General features: G+C 45.8%; 1 protein-coding gene across 4 annotated transcripts in view; it reads right to left on the bottom strand.

Moving 5' to 3' along the window:
• Positions 1 to 22173, bottom strand: part of lnx1 (ligand of numb-protein X 1) — a 31649-nt gene extending 9476 nt beyond the window's left edge. Inside the window, exons 1-4 of one of the 4 annotated variants that reach the window (XM_062396146.1) lie at positions 21950 to 22173; positions 17211 to 17715; positions 2766 to 3019; positions 554 to 712 (exon numbers count right to left, since the gene is read on the bottom strand). In XM_062396146.1, the coding sequence (XP_062252130.1) occupies positions 554 to 712; positions 2766 to 3019; positions 17211 to 17620 (823 nt within the window). In that variant the 5' untranslated portion in view covers positions 17621 to 17715; positions 21950 to 22173. Of the gene's footprint in view, positions 1 to 553; positions 713 to 2765; positions 3020 to 12415; positions 12537 to 17210; positions 17716 to 21949 lie in introns of those variants that run through there. The other 3 variants (XM_062396147.1, XM_062396148.1, XM_062396149.1) reach the window with 3 other exon arrangements.
• Between the last annotated feature and the right edge of the window lie 742 nt (positions 22174 to 22915).

Below are 22915 nucleotides of genomic sequence, written 5' to 3'. Positions count from 1 at the left end.
GCACACCTGTTGACCCCAACTGGAGGGAGAAGGGGAGGAGATAGAAGGGAAGATGAGGTGGAGAAGAAGAGATTGGAGAGAGAATTGAGAGGAGAAAAACGAGGGGTGGAGGATGTCATCAGCCATCTCCAGTGACCCGCCCTGTCCAGAGTGCCTGAGGCTACCACTCTCCCTCCTGACCCGTCTCTAGTGATGCACCAGTGGACTTACGCAATCTGCCACTGAATTATTAAAGAAACATATGCTACTGTTACGCTGTGGGCTCCAAGCTGTGTCACCATCCTTGTACAGCCAAGGTAACATTGCACATACACACATTTAGAAGGACGCACGCATGTTCAGCACTCTCTCTCTCTCTCTCTCTCTCTCTCTCTCTCTCTCTCTCTCTCTCTCTCTCTCTCTCTCTCTCTCTCTCTCTCTCTCTCTCTCTCTCTTTGTCTCTCTCTCTCGTATCCTCTTCTAAAACTGTAAAGTGCAGACTCAGCAGTAACATCCCCTAATCAAGAAACATCCCAAAAAGTAAGAGAACAGATGTGTAGAGCTCGATCCATACCTTCCTGTGGAATTCCAGTGGAATTCCTGGCATTGTCTCTCTCCTCAGACGTCTCATTGCTCACTGCGTTGCCACTCTTGGTCCTCCGCAGGACACTGAATGCCCGGTTCAACCTCCTGAAGGAGCGGCTCCTCACAGAAGATCGGTCAAAGTTTCTGACTGCAATGGAGACATGGGAGAGAGAGAAAGGCACTTTATAGATTACCTCAGCCTCAACATGCCCGGACATGTCTGGATCTGCCTCCTCACAGCCAATGACATGCCTGTTCAGGCTTTAGAGACCATTAGGTCTGAAAAACTCCTGAATGGAAAAACCTCATAAGCTCTGTTCAGGTAAGGATATTAAATACCTGTATGATGCCGTCTGAATAATATAACCATGAGTTTTAAGGTTTACTTGATGCTAAAACATTTTACTTTAAAATATGATTTCACAACTTTGGTCAGTTTTCAGCTGTCTGTTGATGTAATGATATGAAGCACTGTTTTTACAAATGGGTCTTTTGTTTCTTTATATACTGCCAGTTTAAATAAATATCAAGGATGTACTGAGTTGGCTATAACTCAAGTGACATTAATTCCTCATACCTATATATCCAGCATATTTGTCAATACAAAGTACCAATCCATCCATCCATCCATTCATCCATATATCCATCCAGCCATCCAGTATCTCTGATGCTTGTCCTTTAAGGGTCACAGGGTAGCTGTGGCCGATAATAACACGTATACCTCCACGAGCAACCCTCTGATGCAAAGGAACGTGAGTCAGTAGCCTGAATAAATGTTACTGATAAAAAAGCAGTGATATTTGTTGTAGATGGCAGACATGCAACTTGACATTGGTTGCCACCTGCCAATAAACCGATCAATGAAGGAGAAGTAAAAGCGATGATATTCGTAAAGACAGAACTAAAGAAATTGAACTGTATGTAAAGTCACTTTTTTAAAGACGGCCCCAGAGGGTAAAAGCTGAGCCTGCTTTCTTGGTCAGAAAGTCCTTTTGTGTCTTCTCCTGGAGCACGTCGTAGCAGGATCTGATGTGTCATCGCTATGGGCTCACTGAAACGAAGGAGGAGTTTTTGGCCTCGACTCAGCCTTTTGTTCAGAGGTTTATTTGTTGGGCAGCTTTCTATAGACTGAATAGAGCATCCTCTTTGTGGATAGTGGAGCTGTTTTTAACCAGTGGCTGTTTAATTAATAAATCCAGTCTTTGCTGAGTTTAGTTGCATGGTTGCATAACCACAGCAGTGATGTAACAAGACGTGGACTCTAATGACCATGTCTAAAAAAGACCCTCCCAGAGAGACTCTCGTCTCTTACTTTGCATTTCTCCGAAGAAGACAGACGGGCAACAGGAGGCTGCAGTGGAGAGGCAGCAGCCGTGGCCCTGCTGCACTGAGCACAGGGCAGCGAGCCTCTGCAGCACCCCTCCCTCTCTTTGTGGGCTCGGGGAGATGCAAGGGCTCCTGACAGCCACATTACTCTTTAAAAGCCCCAGCCGCTTCTGGAGCTGACAGCTTGTTCAGCAGTAGTGGTGCTCGTGGTGGTGGCGGGCACTCGGCCGGCCGAGCCTAAAGTGCTGGTGCAGCGTCATTTGGTGTCCCCACTTCTCACGTTAGGGCGTGGGGGAAGCGATGGAGGGCCAGCGTAGAACACCCGTGACCGTTTCCTGGTTTCACAGGTGGGAGAGATCGAGGGAAAGCTGCGACCACGTCGTCCGGCATTGACATACCTCTCCTTCCTTTTTTTCTTTTCTTGAGTACATAATGTACCTGCCCTCTCCGTGACTTTCTGTCTCTCTGCTTCTCTTCTGTTTTCCACAGAGAGACTTTATGGATTGGTGGGAAAAACAAGGCAGTAGAGCTAATTGGCTGATGGGATTTCTATCAGAGATCATTAGGGGAAAACAAAGACTGTGTTCGAGGGTAAACGAGTGGCTAGGCTGTATGTGGAGAGTCTGCAGGAGTTAATGTACGTTTGGACATAGATCACTTGTATCAGGTTTTGACCGGGAGACTATGTAACTGTGACTAGAAAGCTCTCCACTCTCTATTGATTTTCAATCTGTCATTCTGGCTTAACACACACTCCCTCTAGCTGTCTCCCTCTCTCTCTCTCACTCGACAGATAACTTCAGGGTTACATCATGCAAGACCGAACTAACCACACACACACACACACAAGTACAAACATCCATTCGCCCACTCACACTCACTCTTCTTGGAGCTGCTGCGGGCGGCCAGGCTGGTCGTGCTGCCTGACTGGCTGTTCTCCTCCATGCTGGGGTCGAAGGCAGGGTTAACCAGACCCGGGTCATCGGACAGGAGGGCCACAGCGGCGGAGGTGGGGCCATCGTTGGGCAGCGTGGCGATGGTGAGCTCCGATGTGCTGTCGGTGCATTCGCCCTCCTGCGAGCGTCGCTTCCTGTCGGCGGAGAGCCCATAGTGAGAGGCCCCTTTACACCTGAGCACAGAGGTCAGAAGGTCACTCTCAAACTCATATTACACAGTTGGCATGGTGCAATAAATACCCGACATGTTGATGAAAGGGCGACGTTGACGATGTGACATAGCATGCTGACATCCTGTAATGAACTACATGTCGAAAAGGCCAAAAAACAAAAAACTGCACCGCTTACCGCAGTAGAGTGAAAGTCAACAAATTCATGTTAACATCGAAGGAAAAGGTCGTGTTCTTTGGAAATAATGTGAGCAGATTTCCGCATCTCCTCCAGCCTGAGGCTTTCTGCACGCCGACCTCTGTCTTCTACTGTGAGACTGCCTCCACACAAAGGCTGCTTCTCTGACCTTAACACTCACACAGAAGTAACCCCAAAGGAAAAGGTTGGCGTATTATGTTTTCCACACAGCAGCTCGCTGAGAATGTACCGGGATTGTCATATTTACACTCAAAAAGAAAAAGTGGCAGTTTCTGTTGCTTTAGCACCTTCTTCGTAAAAAAACAATATCTGGATCACGTTTAGGATGGCTGTTCTCTGCGGCATCGTCTATGAGCATCTGCGACAGATGATTGAACACAAATGTAAGAAAACAGTCATTACTGGGCGGAGAGGGTTGGAAACTGACACAACATTTGAATATAAAACTGAGATCGTCTGAAACAAATTCCCAAGATGTAGGTGTCTTCTTGCTTTCAACATCACCACAACACATTGACAAGGTCTCTCTCTCTTTCTTCTTTCTCTCTCTCTCCCGCATTTTGGTTCACGCCATAAAAGGCTTTTCACACTGCCAATATTAAATCGGGAATGTTTCTTTGTGAATTAAAGATATCCCTAAAGAGCAGGGTATTGTACTGTTGGAGAATTTTTTCCTCCATCTGTAAGCCATAAAGGCTTTGAGCTGACGCTTCATCCGAGGCAGGAATAACACTGGCTTGTCTCTCCGGCTGTCTCTGCGGGGCCATCAGCACAAACATTAACTGGGTTTTAATGAGCTAGATCAAACCCAGGCTCTGCTTCAACAGTAGCCCAGAAAAACAAGAGGGAGCAGCATCCTTTCTCCTGTGCTGTGAGATGGGCCGGGTACCACTGACTCTTATATAAGCGGTGGCCATGATTGCTGAGCCACAAAAGAAACAAGACTACAAGCTGGTGAGAGTCAGTGAGCTTCACACATCATCACATCACAAGATGGAGCCTCTTCAAAAACAGAGCTGTCCTGGTGGGTCCTACATTCTGTCCATATATATTCCACAGGGAGAATCTTCTCATCCTGAACTAGGCTTCACATCTCACAAGTCAGGCTCTCCTTTAGGTTCAGCTTTACCCGAAGCTGAAGAACCCGTTGATCCCACTGTGAGCTCTGTAACATAACACTGCCATACAGTGCATGTGTCTCTGCGTGTGTGTACCTGTGTGTGGGCAGTGCCCCTTCTGAGTTATTGTTGTTCATCGATCCAGTTAGCAAATTGAATGCTATCAAGCATGTCCGTGCACCAACACACCACTTAACTGAGTGAAGTGGTTGAATAGAGCAATATTTCAATCATCAGCAGAGGCGAGGGCAGCGCTGCAGCGTGGAAGGGGCAGAATCTTTCCTCGTGTCACTCAGCATCAACTAGAGGAATTGGAGCTGAATGCAGCATGAAGGCTGGTGCCCACACAACTGTCTTCAAGTGGCTGCAGAGATTATGAGCGGGAAAGGATAGTGACACCCCAAACAGATACATGTGCATACACACACGTTTGCTAAGCTGTCTTTATCAGGACTTTGCATTCACTTTCATTTATTGTGGTGAGCACAAGCTAAACGTAGTCCGAACCTTTACCATTAATGGTTAACCCTTACCTAACCACTGTTCACATCTTAGCCCCGACCTCAACCAGGAGCTCTGACATGGTGTTTTACCTCATTAAGACTGAGCTTTGGTCCTATTAAGGTCTACTTGTCTTAAGAGGGTCAGTGTTTATATAGGAAAGGGTCCTAAACAGGGAACAAAACTGAGCACATATGGCATAATGCATTCCCCACCCCCTTACCCTAACCTTAATCATCACTACTTAATGCCTAACCCTTACCTAAAGCTAATTCTTACCAGCTTTAAGACCAACCCTAAACCCTCAGACGGGCCAAATTGTCCTCACTTTCCCATAAATGTCGTCACTTCATAAGGTCAACAAAATGGTCCTCAAAAATTACACACACAAACACACACACACACACCTTTGATAGGTTCTCAGACGGCACTACTGGTCTACTGACTACATGGAGTTGAAAACCTAAGACAACATTCCCCTGTTTTGTCGAGAGTAGTGGAAAATGAGAAACCACAGTCAGTTAGTGGAGATGGGAAAACACTGTTGAATACAGATTCGTTCAGTTAAATAAATCTTACAGACCACCCAACATTTTTGGTTTCCAGGTATTAATTAATGCACACCGCTCAAATAATTTGAGTCAGAGTTGCTCTCTGACTCTGCAGGGTCTTGCAGTCTTTATTTCTCTGAGTGAAAATTATTTAAAAAATGAATTAAATGTATATTTGGATCTGTCCCACCTATAGGGATAAGTCATAGAAAAGCATAAAGGCCATCGCAGCACAGAGTCTGTGATGCAGCAGCAGCAGCAGCACAGCCATTGTTTATTGTGGTACTGGTTTATTAGAAGGTTTGTCTCCCTGTAATTAAAATCTCCTTCCTCTGGGGGGAATAGGAGATGCCTTAAAGACATATTTCAGCTGCTCAGACTTTTAATGTTTAAGGGCATAGTGCGTGCTGGCTGAGGTTACAGGCAGGCAAGCATGACAGAAAGCCCTTGTCTTCCTCACCAGGGTGGTCTTGGAGCTTTGAGGGCGGAGGTAAGCGAGCCAATTAAGTCTGCACGCAGCGGAGGTGAAGCGCTCGCAAAGACTTCCACTTCTGCTCACTTTCCCTTCGTATTTTCATCCTCCCTCTCTTTCTCTCTCGCAAAACAAACATTATTTTTTTTTGTGTGCAAAGATGGACGTTTGAGTGCTTATGCAAAGCTGTCCTTTGCATAAGCATCGAGGCATCGTTTATTCAGGGGATGATCACTGAGCTTAGAGGATGCTCATTAGCGCTGCAGTATCCTTGTCTTGGTCAGCACAGCCTCGGTTATCACATCATCTCTCTAAACCCCGGGATCTGTGGCGCGATAAGGAGCACAGACACCAAAACATGCTTAGCACTCCTCCATGTCCTCCTCCTCCTCCTCCTCCTCCTCCTCCTCCTCTCCTGCACTTTCTCTCCAGCTCAATAACGATATACCCATGGTGCTCGCAGTGACACGGTGGTCGTGCGGAAGCCACCCTGGCTGTGACACAAACAGCCTTGTTCTTGCGATGTGAAATAAACACCAGCTCACGACTCATCAAAGCCTGTGAGATTCTCCAATCCTCTTTAGGGGTGAGTGGATTATCCTTACTAACCCAAATACTCTCTCCGCTCCCAGACTGCCACCAACATTGTGTTGGGCCACACTCCGCACACGGTCCAAATTACCTCCAATTCCAGGTCAGACAGTCAGATCCAGAACCTATGCTCTGTCTGGGTGCACATATTCAGGTGCTGCGTACGTGTTGCACACTGTAATCTTCTAACTGGCCTGGAATCTGAAGTGTCTCTGTGGGGTGCAGCTGGCTGACCTCTGCATGATCCACAGCTTGAGTCAAGAGAACCTTCACTCTCCACTGTCAGCGCTTCTTGTTTGTTGTGGGAATATTTTGTTTGCTGTATAATTTTTCAAAGTCTTGACCTGTCTATGTTAAGTGCCTTGAGATAATGAATGTTGTGATTTGGAACTACACAAATAAAATTAAATCTCCTATATTGACTTATTCATTTGAAAGCATCACCACACATTAGATTCAGACTCTGGCAGACAATCTTCAGATTTTCTTAAAGAATACACCAGAAACCCCAGACAGTGTCTTCACAGGGCACCTGGTGGTAGCCGGCAGGTTTTCTTTCTCACAGGCTAATGTTTAGAAAGTGTGTGTGACACGTGGGAGGTTTCCTTGTGTGAAAAAAAGAACGTGGGAAGATCTTAAAAGTGAGAGAATGTGTGTGTGAGAGTTTATTCTTCGAGCAGCAATGAACACGGGAATTCACAGACACAGTTGGTGCAATATTCAATGACTTATTAGGGTTAGATTAAGCACAAAATATCCTGATCCCAACTCCGTCTTCATTTGAGAAAACTTTTTTCAATTATTCCCACCTCTAACAAATTTCCCAGGTCTCCTGAATAATGCAAGAAAAACAATCTTGCCCGGCTTTACTCATCATCTAATCCAGTTGATACCAGGATGGAGCTCATGAGAGAAGATTGTCTGTCCAGAATAGCCTTTAGCTAAGTCCCATTAAGGAGTGACTTGCTCTACACCAGTCTGAGCTGGGGGAACAACAACCAAACACAGCACTCTGGGGAAGCACCTTTGGCCCCTAACATGCACAAACACAATGCAGCCAAACAACTGCCGGTGCTGCGTGCAATCCTTTAATTTACCTTGATTAAGGACTGAATTTACTCCTTGATTAAATTAATGGATCAATTATTACTTTGTCAAGCACTTAGCGCTGTGGCTCAGGAGGCAGAGAGGATCATCTAACCACAAGGTGGGCGGTTTGAATCCTCGCTACTACATTCTGCATTCCGAACCTCAATTTACCCTCTGACGGCTGTGTCGGCAGGGTATGAATGTAGTGTGTATATAAGCAGTGTATAGGTGAATGCGACTGTGATGTAAAGCTCTCTGAGATATTCATAAGACTGTATACATGCCATTTTCAATTCCATTTACTTAGGTCACATAACTGTACATCACATTTATAGAGAGGGCGAGACAGAGAGAGGGGAGTGAGCGACATAAAGACAGACAGAGTAATCCAGTTAATGATGAACTAGAGGAGTGTGAAGCAAGGGATGTGCTGGTGTGTTGATTGTATGCCCCTGCTGTGCGGTGTAATCCCATGAAGAACTGGAGGAGACACTCTCTGTTGGTCCTGAGAGGAAATTTCGGCTAAGCTTGTTTGCAAAGACAGATCTGCTAAATTGAAGTAAGAGGCGAGGCTTAGCTGGGTGTGACTTCTTACAGCCTTATGGAAAAAAAACCCTGATGCAAACACGAACCAAAAGCGAATGTGAGCTGGAGACTCATAACACACAACTCCTGTCTTTGTGTCTGCACTTTCCTTTGCGCTCCACCGGCAACGGCAGGCTCGGCAGGTTTGGCGTGCTTCCTGCGTCCGTGGGTCACGAGAAACGAGGCTTCCCAGCCACCACAGTCTCAGCCGAGTCAGCCCGTTAGAAAGAGCCCCAACACTGAGTCATGACTTTTCGGCCAATCAATATGGACAATCATCAGTTGAGTCCTGACCCCATGATCAGGCAGGAAGGTCGTTTATGCAGCATTTGTTGTGTCAGTGTCCGGTTTCATCCAAGAGAGGAATCTCCCACTACGTCTGTCAACAGAGAAGAGCACAGGAGATACTCCAGCAGATTTAATCACTGCGCTCTGGCTGAGCTGGATCTCAGCTTACTAATGCACCTTACATATGTCCACCTCAACTGTGGCAGCTTTCCATCCTGCTGTGAAGTACTATGTGTAAAGTCCTCTCACTGAAGTGCAGACGACTCTGACTGTAAATCCCTGTACACTACACTACATGATCATAGAGAATTCCCACGAGGCTGCTGTCACACATTGCTCTTGGCACCCTTTAGCCTATATTTCTCACTTTATGCCACACCAGCCCTTGGCAGTGTCCCGATTTCTCTACCTCCACGTGCGTGGGTACTACAGCCTGAAACGCGGCCCAACCCAAAGCCCTGGCACTCAGCAGGGCATCGCTCACGTGAGAGATTAACTCCACACTGCTCTCCTCTCTGCTGTCAGTTACACCCCACTGGCTCGTTGCTCTGCAGGCCGCTCAAACGGAACCCCTCCTGCAGATTAGCCCGCTGCAGACAGGAGGAGGCAGTAAATATTCCATGTTTAACATGTCATGCCTCAAAAACCCTCAACAGCAGACAGAGTCTGAGGCAGCCAGAGGCAGCAAGGTGACAAAACCCTTTTTTTCACAAAATAAGATTGTCTTAGAAAAAGGGGCTGATTACCAAATACAATATATCCAAGCTTAGTAAACTGACATGTTGTCTTAAAAACAACATGCAGTGCTCAGCCCCATCTTTAAAGCCTCTCTGGATGCTGGCACCTGTTCTCCTGGCTTGTGCTGCCGTATCTGGGCTTGAACAGAAACACATCTGAGAGGACGGCTCTGCTCAAGTGAACACATTGACCTGCTGCTCACTTCTCTCATGAATAAATGCATAATTCATCTGCGTTCATGTGAATGTGTATTTACACATGCGTCGTGCATACTGCAATTAGGCATGTAAAACATGTTGTTTCGTGCCATTTGTTCTATGGAAAGTGTATTGTATTAAATGTATACATTGGTTCTGATTGTTTGTAAACACATCGCTGTGTCCTCTACATGTGTCCTTGCCCCATGTTTCCTTTCCTGCTTCATTAAGCGTGCAGTGCTGACTGTTTCACACTGTTGTTTCTTGTTGACTCTGTGTACTGTGCATATAAATACTCCCACGACGGAGCAGCCTGAATGTGCTCCGTAGTGTAAATCGCATAATCAAATAATTAAGCTGATTTAAATATTATCTCCTTCCAGAGCTGTGCGGGTTGTTGATGAGGGTAGGATGTAGCCTGTCGATTTTGATCTCTCAGCCACTTCCAGCCTGGACGTGCCTGTATTTCTGGCGTGACAGCTACAATAAGACGGGGGGGAGCTGCCTCACCACAGAGCACGGATTAATATTTAATCCAAACAAAAGTCTAATTAGTGAAGCCTTCCCCACACTTGGAGCGGCTACGTGGGCCGGAGAGGTCACGGAGAGGTTCTCTGCCTCAGACTAACAGAGGGAACTGGCATAAACCAATGACTGGTGTTGTTCAGACCCAGCGAATGCGTGGCAGGCGGGTGGCTAATCTTGTTAGGATGCGTCCATGCTGAAGATGTCCGGGGTGCCGGGGCTGCGCTCGGCTCTCTGTGATCAAACACCTCAGAGATGAGGGCTGAAGGGACGGAAGCTAAGCTAATCATAGTGCTTAAGACATGTTAGCTGTGGCCCAGAAATGAACGTGGATTAATCATTAATGCTCTATGGCACTGTGCTTTAATTATCAGGAAGGGTGTGTGGGCTGGGGGAGGGAATAGTGTATATGAGTCTCAGGAAAAACAAATATCACCATCTAGGTGCTGTCCTCTTTGCCGTTGCAACGTTGGTATTGGTAGAGTAAAATGTCAGTAACCATATTAAGCATTTCATCACAGAGCAGCGTTTACTCTCCTCTTTCATTGTTAGTCCCGTCTAAACCCTGTGTACAGCCAATATATGGTCTGTGTGAGCCAGCCACACTGCAGCCGCTCTCACTTTTCCCACTGTGGTGATCCTGCATTGAAAGGCATCAGTGAAGGGAAGAGCTGAGGGAGAAAGATGAGTGGAAAGAGGGAGCAGGGAAAACCTGGAGGCTTCTCCTGTCAACAGCAGTGTGGATAAAGATGAATGGTGTGCCACGGCTCTCCAGCCAGGCAGAAAAACACCACGTCCGCGTTTGTCTGCTCCTGGCTTCTCTCTGTGTCATGTCATAATCAGCAAAAAAAAGACAGAAACACACTTCTACACACACACACACACACACACACTGTCTGACTATCAGGCACTGAGACAACCCTCGCTGCGAGGGGTGCCGTCACCATGGCAGCCGTATGTATGGCCAGATGGAAGACAGGCACAGGAAGTGACCTTATACCCTCCTGTCTCTTCTCCGCTATACTGCTCATCCACTTTACTTCCACTCTCACTGCAGCCTTCTCTTCCCTCACTCCTCTGTTCTTTCTTGCTTTCAGATGTGAGTATTCCGCCTCGTCTAACCTTTCCTATTCAGTTGCCAACATTGGCTTTTCTCCCCCATTCTCTTCTCTCGTCTTTGGCATCCATGGCCGTCCAATGTTGGCTCTTGGTGTCCGCTTGGGGCAAAAGCCCCACTCAGAAGAAAGAGCATACAATGAAATGAGGGGATTTGCGGAGGCTCTCCATTGTTCCCTGTATTCAGTCGGTATAATGGGACATTTCCGCCAGGGCTGGAGATGCGAGCGGCAGCCCAGCTGAGGGATCAGAGAAGCCCGGCTTCACATGGAGCTGCTGGTTCTAGTCAATACTAATTCCAACACCAAAAGAGTCTAGGGGCCAACCCAGAGCAGACGTTCAGAGGACAAGGAGTCAGGAGCAAAGATGCATAGATGTAACAAAGTTTGTCTATCCTTTTGTTGGTTTCTAGTGAAACTAGTCATCAAATACTCAAGAAGTCGACATTAATTTTGATAACTGATTATTCATCAAGGTGATTTCCAAGATAAAATGTGAAGCTACTTTTTGCAGCTTACTTTTTCATCTCATCGTAACTAATACCGACTATTAGTCAGACAAAACATCACTGTTAGCTCACTGAACATGTTGTGTCGGATTCCACCTGATTCCCTCATATTTTAAACTACAAGATTAGGGTTCATTGTGAACACATTTCACAGATCAGTCAGTGATGTCATCAATCCTTGGTTGCAGCTCCAATGTTGACACACAGCCAAATGCTTGTTTCCATGGTGTCAAAACATTTGACACGCTGCCCATCTTTATGTGTACAGTGATTCAATATTCATTGAAATTTTCAGTGACCGGCTTCAACTAGAACTGCTTGCTATGTGTTGTTTCATGCTTTATTGTATATGATGGATTTTGTGTTGTATATTGAACAGTGGCGATCCAAGAAAAGCAAGCTTTGAATATCTAACGCTGAGGTGAAAGTCTTATCCAAACACACACACTGTACCTACAACTGTCCATATGCACAGCGAAACACACAGACATACACACACATGCAGACCCCCCCCCCCCCCCCCCCCACACACACACACACATACACACAGATGCCATGCTGCAGCACTGCTCGGTAACATCCCAACTGTCCTGAACAGCACAAAGCTCTATGAACCTGCTGCCTCTACCGCATCTGCATCTCACTGACCACATCATCGGGACGCAGACCCTGTGGCAATGCTCACAACTCAAGAGGCATATTTTAAGTAAATGATGGAAATGTAAACACAGGAAGTTGCACGCTGATTGTGCATGAAGGTCTAGTCCATGAGCACACACACAAACGGCTGATCTCAGTGAAAGACGCGCAACAACAACACATTCAAAAGCTGCATGGACTGTGGATGGAGGGAAGGGATGGAGGGGAGAGGTACATGGTGCCGATGGGAGGATGCAGGTGGAGGCTGAGTGTCGTACTCACAGCTCAGAGTAGAGGATGTGCAGGTTGCCCAAATTGTCTGTGTAGTTGGCCGGGCTGAGCCAGGGCAGGACCAGCAACAACAGAGCCTTCATGGTCAACGCTGGGCTCCTCTCCACCTCCTCTCCCCCCCCCTCTTTATCTCCTCTCTGCACTGAAGCCCTTTCCTCCCCTATTCCTCCCCCTCCTCCTCCTCCCCCCCTCTTCCTCCAACACCTCCAATTCTCCGAACCTGGCCGTGCTGTTCCCCCCCTTCCTCTCCTCCTCGCCTGCTTTCCTTCTCCAGAAATCAGAAATAATTCTTCACTTCTTACCTTTCAACCCTCCTCCCTGCCTTCCTTCCCCTGTCCTCACCCCCTTTTCTCACCCTTTCTATACCTCAGTCTGTGCGAGTTTCTTCCTGTGCCTCAGGCTGGCCGCCTGGTCATCTCAGCTGCAGAGGCAAGTGGGCCAGTTGCCAGAGGTTGCAGACGGAAGAGGAGCAGGAGGAAGCGGCAGAAGCAGGTGCAGAGGAGAGATGTCCCGTTGGTGCACAGGAGGAAGAGGAGAAAGTGCAAGAAGAAGAGGAAGGAGACCCATGCAAAGGTGGCACATTTGGAATACAATTTGAGATGTGCAGCCCCTTAATCTGCTCTGGGCACTGGCGAGTTGTAAGAGGATTTGCGCTTGTATGCGTGTGTGTGCATGTCTGTTTTTCCCTCGGTGTGTGTGCGTGTGTGTGTGCGCGCGAGTATATGTCAGAGAGAACAGCGCAGGCTGTGACTTATACTGCAGCAGAAACCACTGAGGGGGGGTGTGGAGCAGACCAAACAAAGACATGGGGGGAGGTAACTGGTGCTGCTCTGATTGGCTCTGGTCTCTTCACACGCATGTACTCACACACACACACACAGGCTCAGACACACACTGTCATACACGCACAAACAACCTCTGCATTCACCTCCCACTGCCTACACCCATCAAGGGGAGGATGAGGAGAGAGGGAGCGAATATGTTGCCTCCAAACCCTCACCCCCTCCTCTCCAGCAATGGACTGCTCCCTGTGCTGCAGATTGGTCTGATCGCTCAAAAGAATCTGCCTACATGTGTGGAAAGAAAAAAAACATAAGACCAAAACACACCAGCAAATCAATATTCTCTGCAAGGATGAAGCTTGTTATTCTGAGTCACACGAAAGAGAAGGGCGGATAAAGAACTAATGGAGATGTGGAAGATGTGTCTGTCATTTACAAATTCATTCTATTTCAGAATATATAAACGCGAAAGATAAAGGGAGAACGGCTAAACCCTCCTGTCATCACCACCAGGAAGCTGGGAAGTGACTGTGGGAGAGGTGTGTGTTGACGGACTGTGTTAGGTGGCTATTGGTGACTGGTGATTGAAGGTTTGATTTGACTCTGAAGACTGAAGAAATCAGCAATGAGCTTGTGTAAGGTGTGCACAGGATTCTTTCCCGACCTTTTCTGTCTCTTTACTGTGTCCTCACACTGCCGACCCCTACCTCTGTAGTCGACACGTCGGGGAGCTGGTCAATAAACACCTTTAAATATGAAACACCGCAGCACCTTGGATCTATTTTAATTCCCTCCTGTCAAATCTCAACCATTATCCTTGTATTATTTATTTTAGTCAGTTTTATATATATCCATGTCACAAATTTGTCTCACCGTTGTACAACATTTTCCCTTTACGGACCTTTATTTCCATATTTTTTCGCTCACTTTCTTCTTTTCCTTATACTTGATTTCCCTCTTCTTACCTTTTTTCACCGCTCTTATCATATTTCGTAGCACTGAGCCATCTGCAACCCCCGAGAAAGACATCCAACTGGTGTAAATACCCGTCTGAATGAATATTTCATAGATGGAGTTTGTGTGGTTACAGGCTGAATTTGTCTGTGTGTGTGTGCCCGTGTATGCATGCGTTTCGATGTGTGTTTGTATTAGCGCTTGCATGTGTGCATACTGAGGCATGAGTTGTCCTGCGGTATTTGAACAGTACGCACAGCAACAAGACCACAGGGCACGCAGGAAATGGAAATGTAATTGGATTGTGACAGGATGCAGTTTGTGAACAGAAACCAGTCTGCCCCACAGGAGCCGCTTCATACACTGGCACATTAACTCACACTCACAGAAAACACCATCATAACTCAGTGTGCGCACGTCGACCGATACACTCGACCCCATTGGTCACAACTGATTTGCGGAACATCGGCTGGAGGAGGAGACGAATGGAGAAAGGCAGGTTTGTAGGTGCAGTGAAGACACTCCAATGAAAAACATGAAGTTACAACACAAAATACTACAATCAGGTGGATCATGGGAAAACTGGAAAACACGAGTGTTTCTGGGTAGGGATGGGGAAGTGACTGAGACAGGTAAAGTGGGAATGACGGTTGGGATGGAGGGAGTGGGACTGCGGCTGATTGGGAGAGAGGAGCAGAATTAATGACAACACTTAAACGTTTTCCCCATTCACAAGAGCCAAGGACAAAAACCGATGAAACTCTGTGTATTGTTCAAGAAGTCCAACCTAAATGATCATATAAATTGCTTGTCCCTACACTTGAACTCAACCCATTTGTGTCTACCAGGGGCAGGTGTACCAGACCTCCATTGAGCTCCTCTCAACACAGACCATTGTTGAGGGTTTAACTGTGTATAATAGTGCAGTGCAGATATAGAAACTATAATACTGCAGAAAAACAGGTTACCATAACTGCACTGGTTAATGTGGTTTCAACCCTGTCTCACTCTCTGTTACAAACATACACAGACAGATTACACAAAAAAGTAACAAGAGCAAAATTATAGTAACTGCTAGGAATTGTATTTTTTTTTTGAAAACACATTCATTCTTCACAAAAAAGAAGAAATAAGAAACAACTTCATGCTCAAGGCATAAAATCTGAAACACCTATGCATCGATAATTACTCTGCTAATGCAAAACATCTACGACTAAGAAGCAAAACCTGTTATAGGGACTGACGGCGATACACGAACATGTAGCGACACAGAAACTAGAGAAAACCTGAAGTTTGAGGAGGCTTGATTCTGTGCAAGCCCTTACAGGACGAACAAACAAAGCCAACACAGAAATACCACTGATCAGATTTGATCTTGATCGCAGCAGATGTGTCCCGAATAACAATTTCTCCATCCAGAAGCCGATAAAGGTCACGGGTGATTGGATGAGTATGAAATCAGCTCTGACCAGATGGTCAGCTGTCTCAGCGACAACAACTCCAGAGCCAGTGCCAAATTCTGGGGCACAGCAAGAGACACTACTGGCACAACAGACACCCCAAAAAGATATGGTCACAGACGTCAATTTGAGGTTCAGTGTCGACAATATGTCCCTAAATATTTAGCTCTACCACCTGGTCCACAGGCCCCCTTGACATATACTTTACTGAGAGATGTGTAACAAGTAGTTACGCTAAATAATATATTATATATTATATGTTGTTTAAAGTTAAAAGAAACCAACATTGTCATAGATAATGGTCCCTCATATTAAAGTCTGCTTTCCCATCCAACCATCCTGACCTCCCTCCTCTGCAGACTTTTGTCTTTCCACAGCCACTAGAGAGCTTTGGCCCTTGAAACTACATGAATGTCATTTAGGCCATTTGTTCTTTGGAGAACAGCTATGAGAGATTGTTGTTGTTTCACAGCTCTAATTAATTCCATTATCGATAAAAGTATTCCATCTATCCTTTATGGTTGGAATTTATATAGACAAATTTAACGTGTATGAGTGTATTTAGGTGACTTGTGGTAGTTCTACCAATACCTTAGCATAAACCTAAGTGTAAGGTATATACTGGTTAAGTGTAGATATATTTTCTCTCAAATCTAAAAACGCAACAAGTAGGCCAACAACCATTTCCAGAATTCTCAAACAAAACGATTCAACCACAGATACAGTTACATTATCAATAAACAGCTGCAATCACTAGACCATGGTTAAATAAGTCAAAGGGAAAGACATGTCGAAATGGGTGATTCACTGAAACTTTTTCACATCCTTGCACACTATGTGTAGAGCTGTCTCTCTGGATGTGGCCTCTGACCTCCACTTTTAACCACTTCTAACTATGGGAGAGCAGCTGAATCCTTATGGGAGTCGGCCTCGGAGCTGCACACTACATTATACCATTCACACTACATGGAGGGAAAGACAGGGAAACTGTGGAGCCATGCAGAGAAAAAAGATGGAGGTTGAATAAGTGTGTGCGTGTGTGTGTGTGTGTGTGTGTGTAGGTGAGGGGAAATGAGACAGACGAAAGGGGCAGAAAACAACTGCTTACGTTGGAGGAGTTTTATGCACCTTGAGTTTCAGTAAAGTGCAAATTAGAAGGAAACCCTCTGCTGCCTGTGTGGGATGTGTGGCGAGGTGGACTAATTATCCCAGCGGCCTGTGGGCTGGGGGAGTGTTAATGAGCATTAATGAAAATGTACCAAGACCTAGAGAAACCAAAGTACTGCCTTTTGATGATATATAGTGTAAACAGAGGACCTGTGCCTAGTTTAGATTAAAGCCTGGTTAGAGGAAGACATTTCCCATTTGGGGCTGGAGTTAAATAACAGTGGGGCAGGGCACTAAGAGTGTGTGATTACTGCAGGTCAGGTTTATTTCAGATTGCAACAGTAAATAGGAGAGAAACACTTGAAACAAAGTAGCTTAAGTTATTGCTTACTTACATATAAGAGCAACGATTGTATCTTAGTTTCTTTAAAGGAAAATTATAGAAGTGTGGGGGTGAACTCAATCCTGCGTCTACCATCCTACCTGCTCTTGATGTGGGCTTCCAGTTCACATCGGGGCACTACTTCAGTGCAATGCTCAGTGAATGGACAAGCCACCATCAGCTTGTCCAGCAGTTTGTGCACCAGCAGGCTGGGCTTCCTGCAGCTCTGCAGCATGAGCGCCGCGCGGCACACGGGGCAGAAGTCGCTCTCCAGCAGGAAGCTGGTGAGACACTCCTGGCAGTAGGTGTGTCCGCAGGGCGTGTCCAGGGGCTGGATGAGCGGCTGCAGGCAGATGTGACAAACAAGGTCATCGTCCACCTCGTCTTTGTAGAGGTACTCGTGGTTCTCCTCCAGCTGGTGAATGTGGCCACACGCTGCACAGAGGTCAGGGGGCGGGGACAACAGCCCATAGTCAGAGGGAGAAAGAGGCAGCGCCGGGGCTTCGGCCATTGCAGCAGCACCTCCAGGCTGTACGCTCGCCTCCTAGTTACTCACATGGATTCAGGATGTCTTGGAGGATCCAGTGAGGAGGTTATTGGCAGCATCTGTGGGGTAGTATGGGAGAAAAATAAATAATGTGCAAGAGAGACAGTTATGGTAGAAATACTTAGATTATCTTTCTGCCAAAAGAGGGAAGCAAATGGTGAAATAATGGTATTTCATTTAGAATCTTCTACAATCTTCTAAAGTGCGTTAAAATCATTCTGGTGAGTTGTGGTGGTATCACCAACGCCTCAGCATCAGGTATTATACACTTATATGTTATATACTATAAAGGTTTCCCTTTGTCATTGAATATGAATAAATAATAATTGGCCAATATTCATTATTCCCAAACAAAAACAGTTACGCCAATCCCAAACTCACAGCACATCATTGGACCATGGTTAAATAAGTGAAGGGAATAGAAATGTCGAAGCGGGTGTTTCACTGAAAGCTTTTCACGTCCTTGCACACAATGTGTAGAGCTGTCTCTCTGGACGTGGCCTCTGATGCACCAACGTGTGAGCAGCACTTCACTGTCTGCTGGAGCTTCCATACTGTAGGTGGGATGTGTGTGTGTGGGGGGGATGGGGGGGCTGATGATGATTAATGGGGAAGGAGAGAAGAAGTTCTGATACATAGTTTTGTAGATGGTCTGTATTTATATATCCATTTTCTAAGGTTTTGAGCCAATTTTAATATCTTGATTACAAGTGAATTAAAAATGCAATGGGTCTCTCTGAAATGCAGCACAGTATAGAATTAGCATCTAATTTAGTAGATGCAAGTACCTCAAAACTGTACTCAACAACAGTACTTGAACAAATTGACTTAGTTGCTTCCCCTCACAGCAGAAACATGCAATATTCAACAGGGTGTGGAAATATTCATAAGATGTTTTGGATGTTCTTGTTCCCTTTTAGACACACGTGAACAATGGCAGCACAGAATTTGTGCAGCTCTACAAAATGTATTTTGTCGCTGAGTTTTTTCAACTTTTTAGATTTTTTCTCCGCTGGCACTGAGAGGGATATCGAACCACTGAGTTTTCTTCTGTGGCTGCAGGGACATCAATAGCACCGACCTCAGCAGCAGATTTGAGACAGATATGCACAGACGAGTCCTCACTCAGCCTGACGTAGGACGAACACACATGGGGATGTGACATGATTTCCAACATGCCAAGTGTTCCTTTTGTTCCTGTCATCCAGATTTCACTTTGTGCTCCGAGCTGTGAGCGTGCCAGTGGTCACGTCATATCCAAAACAGGATCCTCGAGCACATGGCCACGAACAGATGGGCTCAGTCACACACGTCACCTTGGCAACAGCCATCTTGTTGGCTGCGCACTGGACCCACCATTGTGTCCTGGCTGCTTAATGAATCACTAGATCTGATTAAAATTATTAAAAAATACGACAACGACAACAGAACACAAATGTTCTCATTGCCACAAATTAACTGGACACGTTCCCATCCTCTAAATACAAGCATAGCAAACAATAGACTGTGATGTGCGTCCCAATATGCTAATGCAGACAAATACAGCACGTGTATACAAATCCACAGAGGAACCACCAAGTTGTCAAAACAAACAGGCTCTCTTCATTTCTGTACACACACAGTGTGTAGACAGCGCACAGCGAGGTGTGTCAGTGTCAGTAAGAGCTCAGCGTGTTTGGTGAGTCGGGGAGGGGAAGGCTAATGAGAGGAGGCTGAGCAGTCTTAGCGAGGATGAACTTTCCCACTGAGAGCTTGCGGTAACACGGCTGATTCATCGCACACTGTGGCACCTGCTGCATCCCAGGTCTGCTCTGATCTGTGGAGCAGGGCACTTTCATCACCACGCAGGAGGAGATGTGCACAGAGACATTAAGGGAGAGAGAAAGGAAGAGAAGGTGTCTGCCTGCAGGATCCGAACATTACAAAAAGAAATCAATTCAAAGTTAAAGAAAATGACAAACGAGGGTGCTTTGATGTTTTTCTCTCCAGCTCCAGGATAACAGTGGAGCAGTTTCCTGTAGGTTTACCTGTTTATTCTGCTGTTAAGCTTAGAATATATCAGCACAACAAAAACAAAAACAAAAAGGATCAGAATGTGCTCTTGTTTAGTCTGAGACAAAAATGGATGACACATCCAACATTTTACTTAGAGCCTGACTGGAACCTGCATTACAAATAACGTGTATCTGGAATGGAAATCGCACATTCCTGCTCACAAATACCGCCAGCTGCATGCTGGGACATGCCCTGAAACAAACACACACACACACAAACACCTACACTCTACAGGCAGGCCACACCCGTGCCTGAGGAACAGCAGCTCCCTCATTCCCAATCCCTGAAGTGACAGGAAGACCCTGCCGCCACAGTCCTGCTGCATTTCAGTGAAAATAACAGAGAACGGATTGGCTGAACTTTAACCACAAATTGCTGATGTTTTATTAATAACTACACTTGCAAATCCAAGAACCAAGCAAGCAAGAGATACACGACGGGTTCAGTTTTGCTGCATAATAACGACTAACATTTCTATTTCAGGTTTGATCAGAAAGCGAAAAATAAAATTGTCTCCTGTGTCTTTGAAGCAAAGTCATGTCCTGCCTCGGCTCAGCAGGCTGTCCCCCGTGCTTCTTCAGCTATTAGAAGAAATGCCAGTTGTTTGTTTAGGGCCGATACCCTCTTCCCCACACAGAGCGGATGTTATGCAAACATGGAATCACTCTGGGGTTACTCTCCTATGAACTGCGACGACTTGAGTTAATAATGATACAAGGCTGTGCCAACTCAGCCCCTTTTAATGACTGAGGGTGAAAAACAACCCAGTGACAGTTAACTGTGTCTGCGTCAGCACTCCTGCTCTCGGCTAGCATGTCGCTATGTGCTGCACGTAGCCTTACATTCCGCAGGAGAAATCAAATCACACACACACTCACACACACTCAGAGCAAAAGGCACACTCAATCAGACAGTGTGTGTGTTTGTGTGTGAAACGCATGACGGCTGACATGTAACACAGCCTTCTTTTGCTCAACTGCTTTGTTAATGATTGATGATTTTCTTTTATGTGCTGCAAGAAACGTCTCCAAAGTCCCAGAGTGGACGTGCTCATTGTGGTTTAACAGGTGTGGCCTCAAAAGATTATAAAATTCAAGTCCACTGACTGCTCTGTGATTCACATCAAGAACAAAACTCCTTCACAGACTGACACACAGGGCCAACACTCACGCCTACACAAATACAGCACAAAGCAAGTCGCTCATGAACGTCACGAGCAACTGAGAGGTCGTCATCCGAACATAAATAAAATAAGGCTGAAAATACTCCCAGCTAAAGTCTGATGTCAGAACAGCCCCGCTGCTCCATGCAGCTAAATACAGAGCCTGAACCCAAACTGAATTAACAGGATGCGTCAAATCCAACACACAGAGAATCCAGCAAGGACTGTTGTGTTCAGACATGTCCGTAAAACGCAGGCAATTCAGGAAAGAAATTCTTTCGTTTCTCTCTTTGAGCTGACAGCGAAGTAACAAAAGATAAAACAACGTATATACAATATGTAATTCACTAAAACTCATTATAATTAAGTAACAAGATGTGTGCTATTCCTTATTAGGACCTAAACTATAAGTGATATAATACACACCCTGTCGAGAAAGTTGTCATCTCATGTTAAAGCCACACTCATTAAGTCCTGGACACTATCATAACTGTAATATTAACACAACATGCAGTCATTTGAAGTTCAGCGCTCCTTGTTCCATCTCCAGTGAGTATATGGGACGCAGAGAAACGCGTCAATAACCTCCACATAAAGCTTGTGTGTGTGTGTGTGTGTGTGTGTGTGTAAGTGTGCGTGTGTGTGTGTGTGTGTGTGTATTTGTGTATACCAGTCCCTCTCTGTAGTTCATAGCAAGCTCTACAATGAGTCTGAGCCAGACCTGAAACCCCAGTCTGGGATAGCAGCTGCAGGCAGATGTGAAGCTCTGTGAAGTTTCTCTAATATTAGAATGGCTGACTGGATCAGCACAGATTGTACTGAACACCAACACACACGCACAGGTAACAGAAAATCCACACACACACAATATAATTGTAGATGTCATCCATCTCTCACTCACATGTGAAGTGACAGTGAAACTGTGCTCATATAGGGAGACTGTGCAAATGAAAAAGACCAGCAGAACCAGTTCTGTGACTTCACATGAAGTCGAGGCTCAACTATTACAAATTTAAGACAATTAAAGATCCTATTTCAAATAACAAAGCCAACTTGGAGTGGGAAAGTTTACTTACATATGCGAAGTTCACTTTCAGCAGTGCAGTTCACCTGGACAGGTAAGACCTGGCAGAGGGTGTAACGTTAAACCATTCAGAGACGAGGTGGAGGGGAGGTAAATGACTCAGTAAAGAGGACTTTGTCCCAGTCACCGAGCCTGCCGATTGGCCGCTGGCCTTCAAGTGGAGAAACTGTATCTGGTTGCCGGTCTCGGGGGAATTCTCAAACCAAAAGTGAGGAAAGCTGCTCCGGTGTGAGTTCAGAGCCAGCTCACCTCTAATAGGCCAAGGTGATCAGAAAGTGGCAGAGCAGAGGGGCGGGGGCCGCAGAAAAGGTAAACAAGAGAGCTGCCCAAACCTGCTCGGGGAGTTCAGGAGAAGCTGGAATTCCCTATTAAAAGGAGTGGACATAGAGCTGGAAACATAGTGTGACAGTTATATGACGAGCAATTGAGACATTTTAATTTCAAAAGTGCACCAGTACCACAAGCAGACAAAGGCTTTTTTCCTTCTGAAATATTAAAATGTCTCGCAAAAGGGCACCAACTTTTTGAGACACAAGTTCTGACAGGGCCGCTGCTGTAACACAGTCAAAATGTAATCACCCACAAAACATTTGAAATACCTGCATGATAGATTTCCAGCAGACAATTTGTATAAACACAGGCACTGTGCTCTGCTCTTTGAAGAGGAAGCCCATAATCTGAGTAAATGACAACATGTCTCAGCCTCGGATAACAGTACTATGTACAGCAAGTATTTTAAACCTGTGTACAATACAGACCTGTTGCTTGTGTAGGGCCCTTTTTTGTTGTGCATGGCTTAGCTTCTCTTTGACAATAGCTGCCATTGTAAAGCTGTGCGTGTGACTCTGGCTCTGAACAAAAACAGTTGTTATCCTGTTTTTCAGATGTGGTTTTCCTCTTGACTTTTCCTGCCACACACAGCTCCTTAAACTCCGACGCTGAGCCTCAGGTGCTGCAG

This window comes from Platichthys flesus, chromosome 9 (genome assembly GCF_949316205.1).
Source record: "Platichthys flesus chromosome 9, fPlaFle2.1, whole genome shotgun sequence".
NCBI classification, from domain to species: Eukaryota; Metazoa; Chordata; class Actinopteri; order Pleuronectiformes; family Pleuronectidae; genus Platichthys; species Platichthys flesus.
The sequence above is the reverse complement of the archived record's forward strand: the minus strand, read 5'-3'. Positions and strand labels throughout refer to the sequence as shown.